We start from the raw sequence: 16,369 nt of genomic DNA on the forward strand, positions 1-16,369 counted from the left end.
CTCTGCTGTCAGTCTAAGGCACAATCACTGATACACTCCTGCATGGGATTATTTGTCTTCACGTTCACCCTGAATTATGTCCAATGACGATGATGTAGTCTTCGGTTGATTGCAGGTTGCTACATGTTCAAGCACAATCATGCACTTGTCACGATTCACCCGAGTTTTCATGCACTGATATTCCTATCCTCTTCATGCTTCCTCACACAAAATGGTGAGATTCATGTCAGATACTCGCTCACCTCCGCTGTGTGCATAGCTGTTGTGTAAGGAGCGACATTTCTAGAGAGCAAGGGCTGTGCTCATGGTGTGTCACAATAGAACAGTTAGCGGTGTCACCCAGCTGTCTACACTGGTCTGGTGCAAATGAATGATGTAACTGAACACCGTCGTAGGCAAACACATCACCCCGGAAACCAACTCTGGGATCCCACTGGAGCTCTTTCACCATTTTTGTACAGGAAATGTTTGCCTCAAGAAACAATTGCTCCGAAAGACCCACAGAAATAATTTGTCAGTGGAACAGCTGCAAAGAGAATATTTCTCATTGTGTTGACAATGACCTATTTCCTAATGACAAACACAAAACGTACATTAAAGGCACATTATTAAGGTTGCAAAGTCAAGCAATCAAGTTAAGAAGTGCCCAAATCAAAGTTGCCCATGCAACCTTAATTCAGTCCCCTTGTGCACATGCATGATGATCTTTAATTACATCATTACATACTATTTTTTTCCACAAGACCCCTGCCTCATTAAGTGCACAGGATGAACAGTGCTCACTTAATGAGGAGCTACTTAACAGTTTGTTTTCTCCTTGACCACAGCCTTATTTACTACACATGATTCAAATCCTGCTCTGAAGACAGAATTATTAATTTCCTCAAGGGCTTGTCTATGGTGCTCATCATTATGTTATCTGAGCACTTCACAAACATTAATTATCACTACACCCCTTGTGAGGGGAGGGCTATTATTACCCCCATTTTACAGATGGGGAACTGAAGCACACAGAGCTTAACACCAAAAGTATCTACTAATTTTGGGTGCCCAATTTGAGATACCTAGGTTATGATTTTTCGGTGCACTTAGCATAACATATCACTTTATTTGTTGACTTCAATTGCAGCTGTGAGTGCTCTGCACTTCTACATCAGACCCCAGGTGTCTCAAGTTGGGCACCCAGAAAATGAAGAACACAGAATTAGGAGCCACCTGTGAAAAGTGTGGTTTAAGTGGTTTGTCTAGTATCTCACGGAAACTCTATTGCAGAGGCAGGAATTGAATCTAATTCTTCAGGGCAGCATTCAGTTGTACTACAAGACTGTCCTTTCTCTTCCTGAAATGCCCTGTCTCATTCACTATGCACCTTCCGACGTCCGTAACAAATGAGGCAGATAACAGCCTCCCCTACTATATAGCACTGATTCACCCCCAGAGCACCAGCCACAACGTGCACTGAATGAGGCAGGGGTCCTGTGGGAAAATATTATGTAACCATGTAATTAAAGACTGTATCATAATGCATATGGACAAGTGGGTTAAATTAAGGTTGCACAGGCAACCTTAATTCTGGCATTTCCTAATTAATGAGTGTTTGACTTTGCAACCCTAATAATGTTCTTTTAATGTAGTTTTTGTGTGTGCAATTGAGTCGGATTTTATGAAAGCAAGCTGAAATATTCCATCATGGGGTATCATATTAACACCCACATGGGTCATCAGAAGAGTTGGAACCTTTAGGTGCACTGCACAGACCTCTGCCACTTGAGTTAATGGAGTAACTGACAGCAGTAGTAGGTTGTAATTGCCTATGTGGACCAGCACTAGTGGAGGATGGGATGCTTTGCACCAGCAGGGGAACTGAGGACTCATGGACGTTGAGCTCCATGCCAGGTGCTGGAGGGCAGTGTGCTCTAACACGCACAGACTCTTTTGCCCCTTCCCTCCAAGCTCAACCCCTTCTGCCCTAAATAACTCCGCGTCCCTCCACTGGTCCTGGTCTCTTCCCCCACCCTTGGCTCCTCATCCCAGTCCCATTATCACCACCAAGCCAGTCCCAGTCTCCACTCAGGCTTTCCATCCCAGTCCCAGTCCCCTGACCCAGCCAGTCCCAGCTTCGCCCCTCCCCTCTCCTTCTCTCCCCCATCTTTCACTAATGCAGACAAAGGCAATGAAGGTGTACATTCTGGACTATCTCCTGCCCAACCTCTGTGATTAGCTAAGAGATGAGACCATCTCATCTTGCAGGTCATTCATCTTTAACCATTCATACCTTTAACATTACCAAGTCAGTATTTTTGTACGGTTTTTGGAGATCTCACTGAGAGTGACTGATAGCAAGCCAAATCATAGGACTGTGAATGACTAAGTTAACATGTATAAGAGTGGACAACTGCAATACCATTTGTACTACATTACATATTGCGTTCCTTGACAAATGCTTTATGAGGATACAAAAAGAAGCTGTTTCCTAAGAAAAAAGAGCGTTCAGTTTTTTCAACATTAACGTTTTATTAAACTATTTTTACATGGAATCATGCCGAGGCAGTATGGGAGTTTGTCTGTGGATACTGATTGTTCAAAGCTACAGTTTGTTTGACTGGTCGGGTCTTTTTGATGCTCTTCCTAAGGTACTTATACAGCCCCCATTAGTGCAATATACAAGTGCCTCAGAGTTGTAATATATTTATCTGCACAACACTCCAAATCAGGAGCACAAAGGCCAAGGACAGAGCATCACAGAAGAAGCCTGGAGCAGAGCAGAGATCTGAACTCTAGTCTCCCAAATCCCAGCCTAGCACACGAACTACTGGACCAGACCCATGATGGGCAAGGAAAAAGTCAATGGGGGGTGGGGGGGGGTGGAACTCAGTGCCATTGGAGCGGGGAACGGCATCCGTGGAGGAAGAAAGGGAGGGTCTGCATGAAAGAGTGACATGACTGCTCCTGCCAAGCTGCCTTTTCATCAGCAATCTGTCAAATTTAACCCATCTTCCTGGGTAAAGCCTAACCTCCACCAGCTGCTCAATAGTCCAAATACAGTGTCTAGTGCAGAGCAGCAAAAGGTGGCGTTGGGCCATGAAGTGCTGCTGACAAAGCAACAGAGCGTGGAGAAAATCAGAGGAAGCAGAAGGAATTCAAACTGCCCACGGGACCTCAGAAAGGGTTAACAAAATAACAGAACGGAAAAGGCGTTTGTCTATGAGGAGCTATACTTCCCTCGAGGAAGCGTATGGGGATAATGCTGCTCCCCCAAATAGTGCTAAGGTTTTCTTCATGCAACTATTTATAAATTCTTCAGCCAAACTCTCACAGCTATAATCTCCATATGCATATTAGTGTGCTGTTGGTGCACCTCTCTGGTGGTTAGTGGCGTGTATCCTTCGGCATCATGCCTGTCAATGCACCACAGGCTTCTAGTAGCCTACTCATGTAGCCTGCATAATAGCTTCCTGTTATAATATTTGCTAGCTATTCTGTGACATGGCCCAATGTTCTTCGGAGAGAAGAGGAGATAGAATAACCCACATGTGACACGGTAATCAGGAGACTTGGCTAGAGTGCTCAGCACCATGCAGGATCCCCAATCCACCACAGCACTTAAGGATGTGCTTAACTTCGAGCATGTGAGCAACCCCATTGACTCCAATGGGACTACGACACATTTGCTCAAAAGCAAGCATGTACTTCAGTTTTTTGCTAGATTGGAATCACACTACTCAGCATCTAGCAGGACTGAGCCTTTGTTCTGAGCAGTTCTGGAAGGTGCTCAGATACCATGGTGATGAGGACTGGCTCTGAATCAGAGTAGAATGATGTCATCATATGTCATAATGGATAGGACCAAGGGAGTGGAGTTCCCATCGATGTAGACTTCTTCATTCTGAATTTTCCATCTTGTGTGGTTAAACTCTCGACCTTAAGGCTGCACTGATATAGTGGACATTGACAAGATTTAATTCCATGATATCTTCTTAATCAGGGGATCTGACACAACTCCTTGAATGCGAAACCTCTGTCTTTAAAGAGCCTGCAGCCATCACAGCAGACGAATAAGTGCAAAAGTTGCTATTAAAACATTGCATATATCCCCTTCAGTCTTGGATGTCTGGCATTGTGAATGCAGCACATATAGTGTCAACAATGTCGAGAACACTATTAGCACTCGGGTCCTCAAAAACTCCCCCACACAAAGCCCAGCTCTGTCTGTCTGTCAGTGGCCAGGTGACAGCAACCAGAGCAGCAGGGACCTAGCTTCATCTGCTCTAAAGTGATTCCCTTGCTTGAGCAGAAAGTCATAATTATTCAGAATTAAATACTCACTAACTACCATAAGAAAAACAACTGGGAACAGATGCAGTATTGTCAACCCCAAGCATAAAAAACCATGAGTCAAGACCCACATCATGAGGGTTTATTTTTTTAAATAATACATTTTGGGTGCTTTTTTATTTGGCTTCTGGATTTTGACCCTTCAGGTTAGACTTGGGTCATGTTTTCAAGCTCTTCTCCATGACTTTGAGGACTAGGAACTGACTGATTTTTAAATGAAAGCTGAGAGTCTCATGTAATCATATGACTCCCGCAGCTGGGGCTTTAAGAAAAGAGGCTGAGTACCACAGGACGGGGGATAAAAATCACAAGAGTTGGCAACATTGTGGGACAGCTCTGGGGACTGTGTAATGCAACACAGTACCTTTCATTACAGGATGACAGTAAAAAAACTATCACATCCTGGGAGATACTGAATGAAAAGTGGTATGAGCTATTGGTGGCTTATGCGAAATAAGTTTTGCCATCTCAGTCTGTTTCCTAGTGGGCAGGCGTCTACAGCCCCAAAGCCACCACTCCTGTGCTGGCAATAACTTGTCCTTGTTGCTTGTATCAAAGAGGTCAAGGATAGAATGGACAGAGATCCTGAACTTTTCTCTCTCTCTCTCTCTCTCTCACACACACGTAGCCCATCTGGGTAAGAGGTCAGCCTCAGTGGCAATAGGGTAGTGTCAGGACTTAGGCCAAAATCTTCAGGCTCCTGTGTGTGAAATAAGGCTTGTGTATTCATGTTGACGCCCCTATACAAATGGCTTGATATCCAATAGAATAGAGCAACCAAAACTCCCAGTCACTGGCATTGATGGGAGGTGCAGGTAGTCCACACTTCGGAAATATCAGGCTGTTTGTATTTTGGTACCAAGACATGGATTTAGACACCTAACTTGAAACACCCACGCATGCAAATTTGGCCATTAGTTGCCAGGGCTTTCAACTGGGCATCCTTTGTAAAGCACTAAACCCAGTGACAACAAACTTTCAACAGAAAAACTGCACGGTGCACTGAGCTGTGCAAGGGTGTTGCATTTAGATCAGTTTCTCTAAAAACATATGGAGAAACAGAAACTTAACTGAGACCTTAGTGCAGCTTTCAGATATTTTTTAATGGCTTGCCCAGTGATTTCAAGAAACAGGAACTCTACTTCTTTAAATAAGAACATCACAAGAATAAGTATTTTGCAATCCCGAATGTGACCTGTAGAATAAACCACTGTGATAGGAAGAAGAATTTCTCTCACAGCTGCTGATGGTGGTCAGAGATTGAGGGGGGAGGGGAGAACCCAGAGAAATTAGGATTTTGCAAGACATTTAACAACAACAACAAAAATTCTCAAAGCCAAAGGGGAAAAGTTCTTTCCTTCCCCCTAAACAGAGCAAAACCCATAAACCTTTCAGAACTTTGAATTATTTTTGAATTGCAGAACCTGAGAAATTCTGAAAGATTCTAATTCTCTATTTCCTCTGGACTGACTCTTCCCCACAAGCCCCAGGAGGTGGGGTCCTCAGAACAACTAGGACAGCAATGTGTAAACTGTGCTTTCTGAGAGCCAGAGGGTGGCATCTGTGCAAAATGGCTCTCATCTCAGCTTTAGTACGCAGGTAAGACCAGCAGTGATTACATGTTCCAGCCTTCTGCTAAAATCAAGGTAGAATATTACACGCTGGGAATAGTAATCTCTGCAGGTTGTTCCTTTGTATTAAAAATTAGCGCTGTCCTGGAGCACGTCATAGCTATCTCTGTTTGGCCAATGGCTCACACAATGGATCAGCCCTTTTCTCCAATCCTTCCTCATTTCCCCTCAATGGCCATTCCTCTGCTCACAGAGAGCTTAAATGCTTAGCTGTCTTCAGTACAACTCCTGATTTATCTAGAGAGATTACAGTAGGTGATAGGAAAAAGAAAAGGAGTACTTGTGGCACCTTAGAGACTAACAAATTTATTTGAGCTTAAGTTTTCATGAGCTATAGCTCACTTCATCGGATGCATTCAGTGGAAAATACAGTGGGGAGATGTATATATATATATATATAGATAGGAGGTTCAACTCCACTGCCCGTGAGGCTGAACACAGTGAATGGAGGAGAAAGCTCCAATACCTTTAAAATCACACACAAACTGGTACCTACCTGAATGATGTCCTGGAGGCTTTCAGTAAAAGACATCTCTGCTTCTACCATGTAGAACTCTGCCAGGTGCCTGCGACTTTGAGAGTTCTCGGCTCGAAAGGTTGGGCCGAAGGTGAACACCTGTGTAAATGCACTGCAATGCAAAAAGAAACAAGATGCAGTTTAGACACAAGATAAGACGGCAGATTTTGAACGGGGAGCACAGATGGGTACATTCTACCCAAGCTCCACCTACAATCCCATTTTCCTCCCACAATCCCAGAGTAGCTGGGATCTTTCTGTTAAACTGATTAACTGATTCAGCAAAACAGTTATCAGCACTGTCATTTAAAATTGCCATCATTATGCTTCAGAGATAACACACTGAGATAAGTGAGGCAGTTCCCACCTCTTTGTTACTGAGTCAGCCTCATTCAGATAACATATGGCATGTGGATGGGTTTTGCCATCCACATTAGTGCTAGACACATTTTTCTTAGTAAATGAGAGCTAACACTGCAGAAATCAGGGTCTCAGAGACATGCTGGCACATCACAATGCTCAGGACAGACAAAGCTCCAGCTGCCAGACACTATTGTTCGACCATGTTATTCACACCTGCTCTTCAACAGGTTTAACTGACATAGTAGTGGTAAAAATGCCTCAAGCTACTGCAGTCTGGTAGACATGAGGGCTCCCATCACCGATGCAGCTGAACAGGTGCTAGCGGCAACAGGAAATATTTTGTAGTATCGCTGTAACCTTCTCTTACACAGTGTGGCTCTCTGCCGCCCTCTAATGGCTGGTCCACAGAGGTTTACAGGTCTGCAACAGCCTTTGAGATAAATAGACCTGGGTCTTATTCATTTCAGGGAGTAGAGACTCCTTCTTTTAGATCCATAGGTCCCACATTCAATCCCCACTTCCAGTGACCCATCTGGGGCATTGTGTGACTTAAATGTGCTCAAAGCTTGTCTCCTAATTGTTTGGTATTTGCCCAACAGCCTTCCATGGAATCTATTTCATCTCTTCTCTCTCTTATGCCACACTCATTAGCATGGAAACTGAGGGCCTTCCAGATCACCATCTTCCTCCACGAAAATTCTTCCTACCGAAAGTCAACTCCTTTCAGTTTGTTTTTATCCTGGGAAGGTTACATTCAAAGCAGCAAGTTTTCCATTGTGATCTGAAGACTGCCAGATTCATGGAAGTTCTAATTCAGGAGAGAGCTTCACAGCAATAGGCCAGCGGCTTAAACAGCCTTGTCACTCCCACCCCTACACTTCAGTACAGGGGTGGCCAACCTGAGCCTGAGAAGGAGCCAGAATTTACCAATGTACATTGTCAAAGGGCCACAGTAATAAGTCAGCACCCCCCGAATCAGTTCCCTGCCCCCCTGGTCCCAGCACCTCCCACCCACCGGCAGCCCTGCCGATCAGCACTTCCCCCTCCATCCCAACACCTGCTGATGATTCGTGGCATGCAGGAGGTTTGGGGGGGGGGAGGGAGGAGCGAGGGCATGGCAGCCTTAGGGGACAGGGCAGGAAGGGGTGGAGTGGGGGCAGGGCCTGTGGCAGAGCAGTGAGCACCTCCTGGTACATTGGAAAGTTGGCACCTGTAGCTCCAGCCAGGGGTGGCGAGTTATATCTCCACGAGGTGCCTTGGCACCAGCAATATTCAGAGCCCAGGGGCCCAGCTCCACCATATTCGGCCCCCCCCGCACCTCCCCTGAGTGTCCCCCGGCCCCCGCTTGCTGCCCCCGGCCCACCACTGCGAGCCTCCCTGCCTCCGCCTCTGCCCTGCAGCTCCATGCTGCCTCCCTACAGCAACTCCCATCTCCACTGGCAGGGCAGACTGACTCTGAGCCTGCCCTTCCACCTCAGACCCTTCCCTTTTCTGGCGGGACCCTCCACCAGCACAGGGGGCCCCCACGCCGGCAGTCACCACTCCTGCCCCATGCTGGGCAAGGGGCAGCCCCATCCCTCACCCTCAGTGAGACTACAGTCAGGGCAACAGCAGGGGAGGGGCACACAGCACCCCCCGGCACCCACCACGGGGGAGGTGGGGGAGATTCCTGGGCCTGAGAGGGACCCTAGAGCACATGCCGTGACAGTGGTGGGGGTGAGTATGCTGCTGGAGGGGCGGGAAAGGGGGGCTCCTCCCCCAGAGCTCACTGCTGCCATCAGGGAAAGGGCTGGGGGGAGTCCTCCTCTCTGGCCCCTGTCCCGGAGCAGCCTGCCTGCACCCCAAACTCATCCCCAGCCCTGCCCCACCCCAGATCCCACACCCCCAGACAGAGCTTTCACCCCCACACACACCCTCAACCCTCTACCCCCAGCCCTGAGCCCCTCCAACACCCCAAACCCCTCATCTCCAGCCCCAGCCAGAGCCCTCATCCCCCCGCACCCCAACCCTCTGCCCCAGCCCTGAGCCCCCTCCAACATCACAAACCCTTCATCTCCAGCCCCAGCCAGAGCCCTCATCCCCCTGCACACCAACCCTCTGCCCCAGCCCTGAGCCTTTCTAAGCCCCAAACCCCCCCGCTCCAGACAGAGCCCTCACCCCCCACACTCCTACTCTCACCCTGAGCCCCTCCCACACCCCACATTCCCAGCCCCAGACAGAGCCCTCACCCCTACTCTTGCCCTGAGCCCCTCCCATACCCCAAACCCCTCGTCTGCAGCCACACCCCACAGCCCTTACCCCTGCACCCCCTCCCATCCCCAAACTCCCTCCCAGAACCTGCACCCCAATCCCCTGCCCCAGCCTAGGGCCCGCACCCCAGACCTCCTCCCGTACCCCAGACCTCCTCCCGCACCCAAACTCCCTCCCAGAGCAGGTGGTGGGTGGCGTTTGGGTGGGGGTGGGTTCTGGGCTCCACCAAAATCTCTACGAACCTGCCACCCCTGGCTCCAGCCCCAGAGTCGGTGCCTGTACAAGGAGCTGCATATTAACTTCTCAAGAGCCGCATGTGGCTCCGGAGCCACAGGTTCGCCACCCCCGCTTCAGCAGAATATAGCTGTGATCACGAACAGTAGAATGGGTCTAGATTAGCTGTGCCATTCGGTTTATTCTTTACCTGCCACTATCTTTAACGGTAGGCAGCATACAGGAAAACATAAACTCTCCTAGTAGAGATTAAGAGTTGCTTGATATTCACGCGAAGCAGTGAAGTGCAGGAGTTGTACATGGAATCCGAGACAAACTCAGTAAGGGTACACACTGAAAGAGGATGTGCAGCTGACAAAAATCTGATCACAAAAGTTTCCATTCATGTTAATTCTGATAAACAGAAGGGTTAAAAAGAAAAAAAAAAAACCCAAAAACCCAAGATCACAAAAAATTAAAAAGTTTCAAAAGCGTCATAGGATTCCAAATAAAGGAACATACATGTTATTGATCAGTTAGCTCTTCCTTCTGATCTCCATGTTGCAACAAGTTTATACAGTACTATTTGGAGGAAAGAGCACTTCCACTGTCCAGTAATGACCAGGAATGAGACAAATGATAATGCTGTTGGAAAAATCATTTTCCTAGCTCATCACTTACAAGATAAGAGACAACCAATGGATACGGACAGCCAGAGGAGCACAAGGAAACAAGACAATATTGGTCAGCATGATAGACAGTACACCAGTGGCCTAACGTATCACAGCAAAGGAAAATTTTAAGGAGGCATTTGAAGGAGAATAGGGAACTAGCTTTGCGCATGTTTACGGGGAGCTCCTCCCAAGCACAAGAGGCTGATCCATGACTGGGGTTCTTAGACACTACTGAGATACAATTAATAACATTCCCAGTTCCCTTAAGACCAGTAGCGTATGTTTACACTGCAATAAGAGACTCCTGGCGTGGCTGTGGCTGGCCCATGTCAGTCTACTCTGGCTCGTGGTGCTCAGGCTCCAGAGATATCAAACTGTAGCATAGACTCAGACTTTAAAGTCAGAAAGGACCATCGTGATAAGAACATAAGAATGGCCCTACTGGGTCAGACCAAGGGTCTATCTAGCCCAGTACCCTGTCTTCTGACAGTGGCCAGTGACAGGTGCCCCAGAGGGAATGAACAGAACAGATAATCATCAAGTGATCCATCCCCTGTCGCTCATTCCCAGCTTCTTGTAACAGAGGCTAGGGACACCATTGCTGCGCAGCCTGGCTAATAGCCATTGATGGACCTATCCTCCATGAATTTATTTAGTTCTTTTTTCTTATGGTCTTGGCTTTCACAACACACTCTGGCAAGGAGTTCCATAGGTTGACTGTGTGTTGTGTGAAGAAATACTTCCTTTTATTTGTTTTAAACCTGCTGCCTATTAATTTAATTTGGTGATCCCTAGTTCTTGTGTTATGAGAAGTAGTAAACAACACTTCCTTATCTACTTTCACTACACCAGTCATGATTTTATAGGTCTCTATCATATCTCCCTTTAGCCGTCTCTTTTCCAAGATGAAAAGCCCCAGTCTTATTAATCTCTCCTCATACGGAAGCCATACCATACCCCTAATCATTTTTGTTGCCCTTTTCTGAACGTTTTCCAATTCCAGTACACCTTTTTTGAGATGGGGCGACCACATCTGCACTCAGTATTCAAGATGTGGGCATACGATGGATTTATATAGAGGCAACATATTTTCTGTCCTATTATCTATCCCTTTCTTAATTATTCCCAGAATTCTGCTCGCTTTTTTGACTGCCACTGCACATTGAGTGAATGTTTTCAGAGAACTCTCCACAATGACTCAAAAATCTCTTTCTTGAGTGGTAACAGCTAATTTAGACCCCATCACTTTATATGTATAGTTGGGATTATGCTTTCCAATGTGCATTACTTTGCATTTATGAACACTGAATTTCATTTGCCATTTTGTTGCCCAGTCACCCAGTTTTGAGAGATCCTTTTGTAGCTCCTCGCAGTCTGCCAAGTCTTAACTATCTTTAATAATTGTGTATCAACTGCAAATTTTGCCACTTCACTGTTTACCCCTTTTTCCAGATCATTTCTGAATATGTTGAATAGGACGGGTCCCAGAACAGACCCCTGGGGGACACCACTATTTACCTCTCTCCATTCTGAAAACTGTCCATTTATACCTACCCTTTGTTTCCTATCTTTTAACCAGTTACCAATCCATGAGAGCACCTGCCCTCTTATCCTGGGGCAGCTTACTTTGCATAGAGCCTTTGGTGAGGGACCTTGTCAAAGGCTTTCTGAAAATCTAAGTACACTATATCCACTGGATCCCCTTGGTCCCTATGCTTGTTGACCCCCTCAAAGAATTCTAGTAGATTGGTGAGGCGTGATTTCCCTTTACTAAAACCATGTTGACGCTTCCTCAACAAATTATGTTCATCTATACGTCTGACAATATTGTTCTTTACTAGTGTTTCAACCAGTTTGCCCGGTACTGAAGTCAGGTTTACAGGCCTGTAATTACCGGGATTATCGAGTCTGACCTCCTGCAAATTGCAGGCCACAGAACCTCACCCACCCACTCCTGTAATGTACCCCTACTCTCTGGCTGAGTTACTGAAGTCCTCAAATCATGATTTAAAGACTTCAAGTTACAGAGAATCCACCATTTATACCAGTTTAAACCTGCAAGTATTCCCTACCCCATGCTGCACAGGAAGGTGAACTCCCTGCACCCCAACATCTCTGCCAATCTGACCTGAAGGAAAATTCCTTCCAAACCGTAAATAAGGTGATCAGTTAGATCCTGAGAACGTGGGCAAGACCCACCAGCCAGACACCCTGCGAAAGAGCCCTCCCCATCTAGTATCCCATCACCAGCCGCTGGAGATATCGGCAGCTAGCAGTTGCAGATCGGCTACATGCCATTGTAGGCAGTCTTCTCATACTATCCCCTCCATAAATTTATCAAACTCAGTCTTGAAGCCAGTTAGGTTTCTGCCGCCACAGATCCCCTTGGAAAGCTTTTCCAGAAATTCGTTCCTCTGATGGTTAGAAACCTTCGGCTAATTTCAAGCCTAAATTTATTGATGGCCACTTTATATCTGTTTGTTCTTGTGTCCACATTGGTGCTTAACTTAAATAACTCCTCTCCCTCCCTGGTATTTATCCCTCTGGTGCATTTATAGAGAGCAATCATATATCCCCATAGCCTTCTTTTGGTTAGGCTAAACAAGCCAAGCTCTTTGAGTCTCCTCTCATTAGGTAGGTTTTCCATTCCTTGGGTCATCCTACTAGCCCTTCTCTGCACCTGTTCCAGTTCGAATTCATCTTTCTTAAACATGGGAGACCAGAATTGCACACAGTATTCCAAATGAGGTCTTACTAGTGCTTTGTATAATGGTATAAAGACTTCTCTGTCTCTACTGGAAATACTTCACCTGATGTATCCTAGGAATGCATTAGCCTTTTTCACATCCACATCACATTGGCAGTTCATAGTCATCCTGTGATCAACCAATACACCCAGGTCTTTGTCCTCCTCTGTCACTTCCAACCGATAAGTCCTTATAGCAAAATATCTTGTTGTTTGTCGCTAAGTGCATGACCTTGTACTTTGCACTGTTAAATTTCATCCCATTTCTTTTACTCAGTTTTCAAGGTCATCCAGATCTTCTTGTATGGTATTCCGGCTCTCCTCAATATTGGCAATACTTCCTAACTTTGTGTCATCCATAAATTTTATTAGCACACTCCCACTTTTTGTGCCAAGCTCATTATGTTAATGTTAAATAAGATTGGTACTGAGACCGATTCCTGAGGAACTCCACTAGTACCCTCCCTCCAGCCTGACAGTTCACCTTTCAGCATGACCCATTGTAGTCTCCCCTTTTAATCAGTTCCTTATCCCCCTTTCAATTCTCATATTAATTCCCATCTTCTCCAATTTAATTAATAATTTCCTATGTGGAACTGTATCAAATGCCTTACTGAAATCCAAGTAGATTAGACCTACTGCATTTCCTTTGTCTAAAAAAAAAAATTACTTTTCTTCTCAAAGAAGGAGCTCACATTGGTCTGGCACAATCTACCTTTTGTAAAATCATGCTGTATTTTATCCCAGTTACCATTTGGGCTTGGGGTGAAGCCCAGACTCTGAGACCTCATGTGCGGGGAGGGTCTTAAGAGCCCAGGCTCCAGCCCAGGCTCAAATGTCTACACTCCTATTTTTAGCTCCACAGCCTGAGCCAGCTGACCCAGTCTCTAGGACTCCATGCCATGAGTTTATCGCAGTACAGACATAACCTTAGCATTTGAAAGTGACATCTGAAAATCAGGAGCTTAATTTTCATAAGATTCATAGATTCCAAGGCCAGCGAGGACAACTGTGACCATCTAGCCTGACCTCCAGTATAACACAGGCCATAGAACTTCCCCAAAACAATTCCTGGAGCAGAGCTTTTAGAAACGGAGCCAATCTTGATTTAAAAATGGTCAGTGATGGAGAATCCCAAGAAGTACTGAGCACCCTCAATCCCAACTGAAGTCAATGGGAGCTGATGGTTCTCAGCACCTCTGAAAATCAGGCCCTTTTATGTCCTCAGATGCAACCGGGGGCGAGGGGGGGGGTAAGATACCAGACAAACCCTAACGTGTGCCAAAGCGTGGCAGCTGGGGCATTATTGTCTGTAATACTGTCCTGATATATGCTACCACAGGAACACAAAATAGGCTTTGAAACAAGACCCTCGGTAGCCAATTTCACACAAAGCAGGACTGAGCCCACCGGAGCCAACTGTTCACATAGCTAATAGACACTATCTGAATGAAAACAGCACTAGCAAAGAGTGCAACGCTACCTTTAATAAACTGCTCTCTCTCCAAAACTGCTATTTGATTTCATTCACTTCTCTTCTCATTCACTCCCAGTCTGGAGCCCAACATTGTACTGTACCACACAAAGCACACATCCTATGGCACCAGCATGTTAAATCCTGTAAGATGCTGAACACTCTGGCCCTGATCCAGCAAAGCGCTGAGGCACATGCTTAATTTTAGGCATGTGACTGGCCCCATCTAAGTCAATGGAACTACTCACATGTTCCACGTTAAGCACGAGCCTAAGTGCTTTGTTGGATTGGGGTCACAGCGCTCAGCACCTTGCAGGACTGAGCCCTTGTGATCCAGGTCTTTGAACTGTACTCAGAGATCATTAGTCGAGTCCGACCTGTATGTATATTCCCAGGACCAAGGGAAACCAAAACACGGGGAAAATGACCATCTCTCTCCACTCCAACACCTCTATTTCCCTTGCTACTCAAATCCTCCTGGTTCTCTCCCATTTGACCCATTTCGTGGGGAGCAGCCAGGCGGCTGATGGCTGGCTATCCCCACTTCCCTTTCTCATGGCTTGTCCACATGTAGAAGTTACGCTGGTTTCACTCAAGTCGATTTAAAAAACAACTATTACAGGAGCATGTTAAATGGTAAGAGCTAGGTTTAAACCAATATAAGAGGCCCAAAGCTACACCACTTTAAACTGGCTTAAAAGCACACCTTTAAACCAGCACAGCAACATTGCAGACTTGGGCTCAGCCACCCAGCTCCATTGATGACTTTTATGCTGCAATTCAACTTTAGTTAACAATTCTGCTAATCACTCATGGGCAAGGAAAGGATCCAGCTCCCCTTCTCACAGCGAGGGCTCTGCAGGAATAATAAAGACTTACTTGTGTCACCGAACTAAGCAAATATACCTCTGAGCCATTTTACACAGTCAGCTTAATAACCATCACGCAGCAAGTTAGTGACAAGGCTGGGAATAGGACCCAGGAGTCCTGACTCAGGGCTAGCTACTAGACCACACATACACATGTTTATTACTTCTTATTTGTTTTGCTGCAGTGCTCCCAAAGTTGCAGGTGCATTGCCAACACAAAGAAATCACTGGAATGGGTCTTTAGGGCAGGTTTGACCCAGAAGGCAACCTGTGCTGAGTGGGAATAAATCCTTTTCTGAAACAAGAGTAAGTGGACACAGAATGTGACCTACAAAGATAGTGTTCTCTTTGCTGATCCTCCACCCCCACAGTTTGTTCCCAGATGAAAGGCCCTTTCTTAAACGTCAGATCAAAAACCTAAAAAGTGTTTCAATCCAAGGGTGGTAAGCAAGACATGACGTCAAGAGAGAGTAGGAGCAGCAGATAAGGATGGGAAAGCACCTGAGGCTGAGCTTCCTCAGCATGCTGTCCTCTCTGGAGGAAGAGGAAGCCGAAGAGGAGTGCAAAAAAGGCTCATTCTTACACAGTTCCATTGTATTTCACCTGACCTTGCTCATTTTGTGAGGCTTTTATCACTGAGGGCCAACCTGCCCCCCAGGCACTTTCCATAAACGGAGGATTTTGCCCCAATGTCCAAGGCCAAGACTCCCCCTCCCTCAACCACTGGGCACCAGCTGGCTGCCACTCTAAACTCAGGGGAGGCTGTCTTTAAGCAATGCAGCGGTTCGCGACAGGCCGTGGGACCTTTCAGGATACAAAGCACTATATGCCGCTGCTCATTCAAGCAGGCAGAGCCAACGCACACAGGGCCAGGCTGTCAGAGAAGCTGAGCACCCACTGATCCTAAGAAAGTCAGTGGGAGGAAAGGAGACAGAACGGGGCTGCTGGCTGGAGCCGGCTCACACTCTAACTGAAACTCCTTTCAAGATGAAAAATGGCCTTTCTTGAAAACAAACATTTACAATGAATATTTGTTTTAAAAAACTTGAGAAAAAGCAAAACACGTGATTTTGCCCCAACTTCTTCCTCGTCCCCACCCTGCCTTCATTTGAAAAACAGACACTGGGGTGACAAAGTCCATTTTTTTATTTTTTTTATATATATATATATATATTTATTTTCAGGTTTGGGGGATTTTTGTTGAAAAAAATTGGAAAAATTCATTTGAAATAATTTCTGTAAAATATAGTCTTTTTGATCAGCTCTACTGATAACTATAGATGTGGAAAGATACACC

General features: G+C 46.1%; 1 protein-coding gene across 8 annotated transcripts in view; it reads right to left on the reverse strand.

Moving 5' to 3' along the window:
- NARS2 (asparaginyl-tRNA synthetase 2, mitochondrial) overlaps nucleotides 1-16,369 on the reverse strand; it is a 90,170-nt gene that overhangs the window by 37,530 nt on the left and 36,271 nt on the right. For all 8 annotated transcript variants that reach the window (XR_012157897.1, XM_073335722.1, XM_073335741.1 and 5 more), the window contains one exon: nucleotides 6,463-6,595. Coding sequence is in view for 7 of the 8 variants with exons in the window: in XM_073335722.1 (XP_073191823.1) it covers nucleotides 6,463-6,595 (133 nt within the window). In the remaining variant the exon portion in view is untranslated. The remainder of the gene's footprint in view (nucleotides 1-6,462; nucleotides 6,596-16,369) is intronic.

This window comes from Lepidochelys kempii, chromosome 1 (assembly GCF_965140265.1).
Source record: "Lepidochelys kempii isolate rLepKem1 chromosome 1, rLepKem1.hap2, whole genome shotgun sequence".
Classification (NCBI taxonomy): Eukaryota; Metazoa; Chordata; order Testudines; family Cheloniidae; genus Lepidochelys; species Lepidochelys kempii.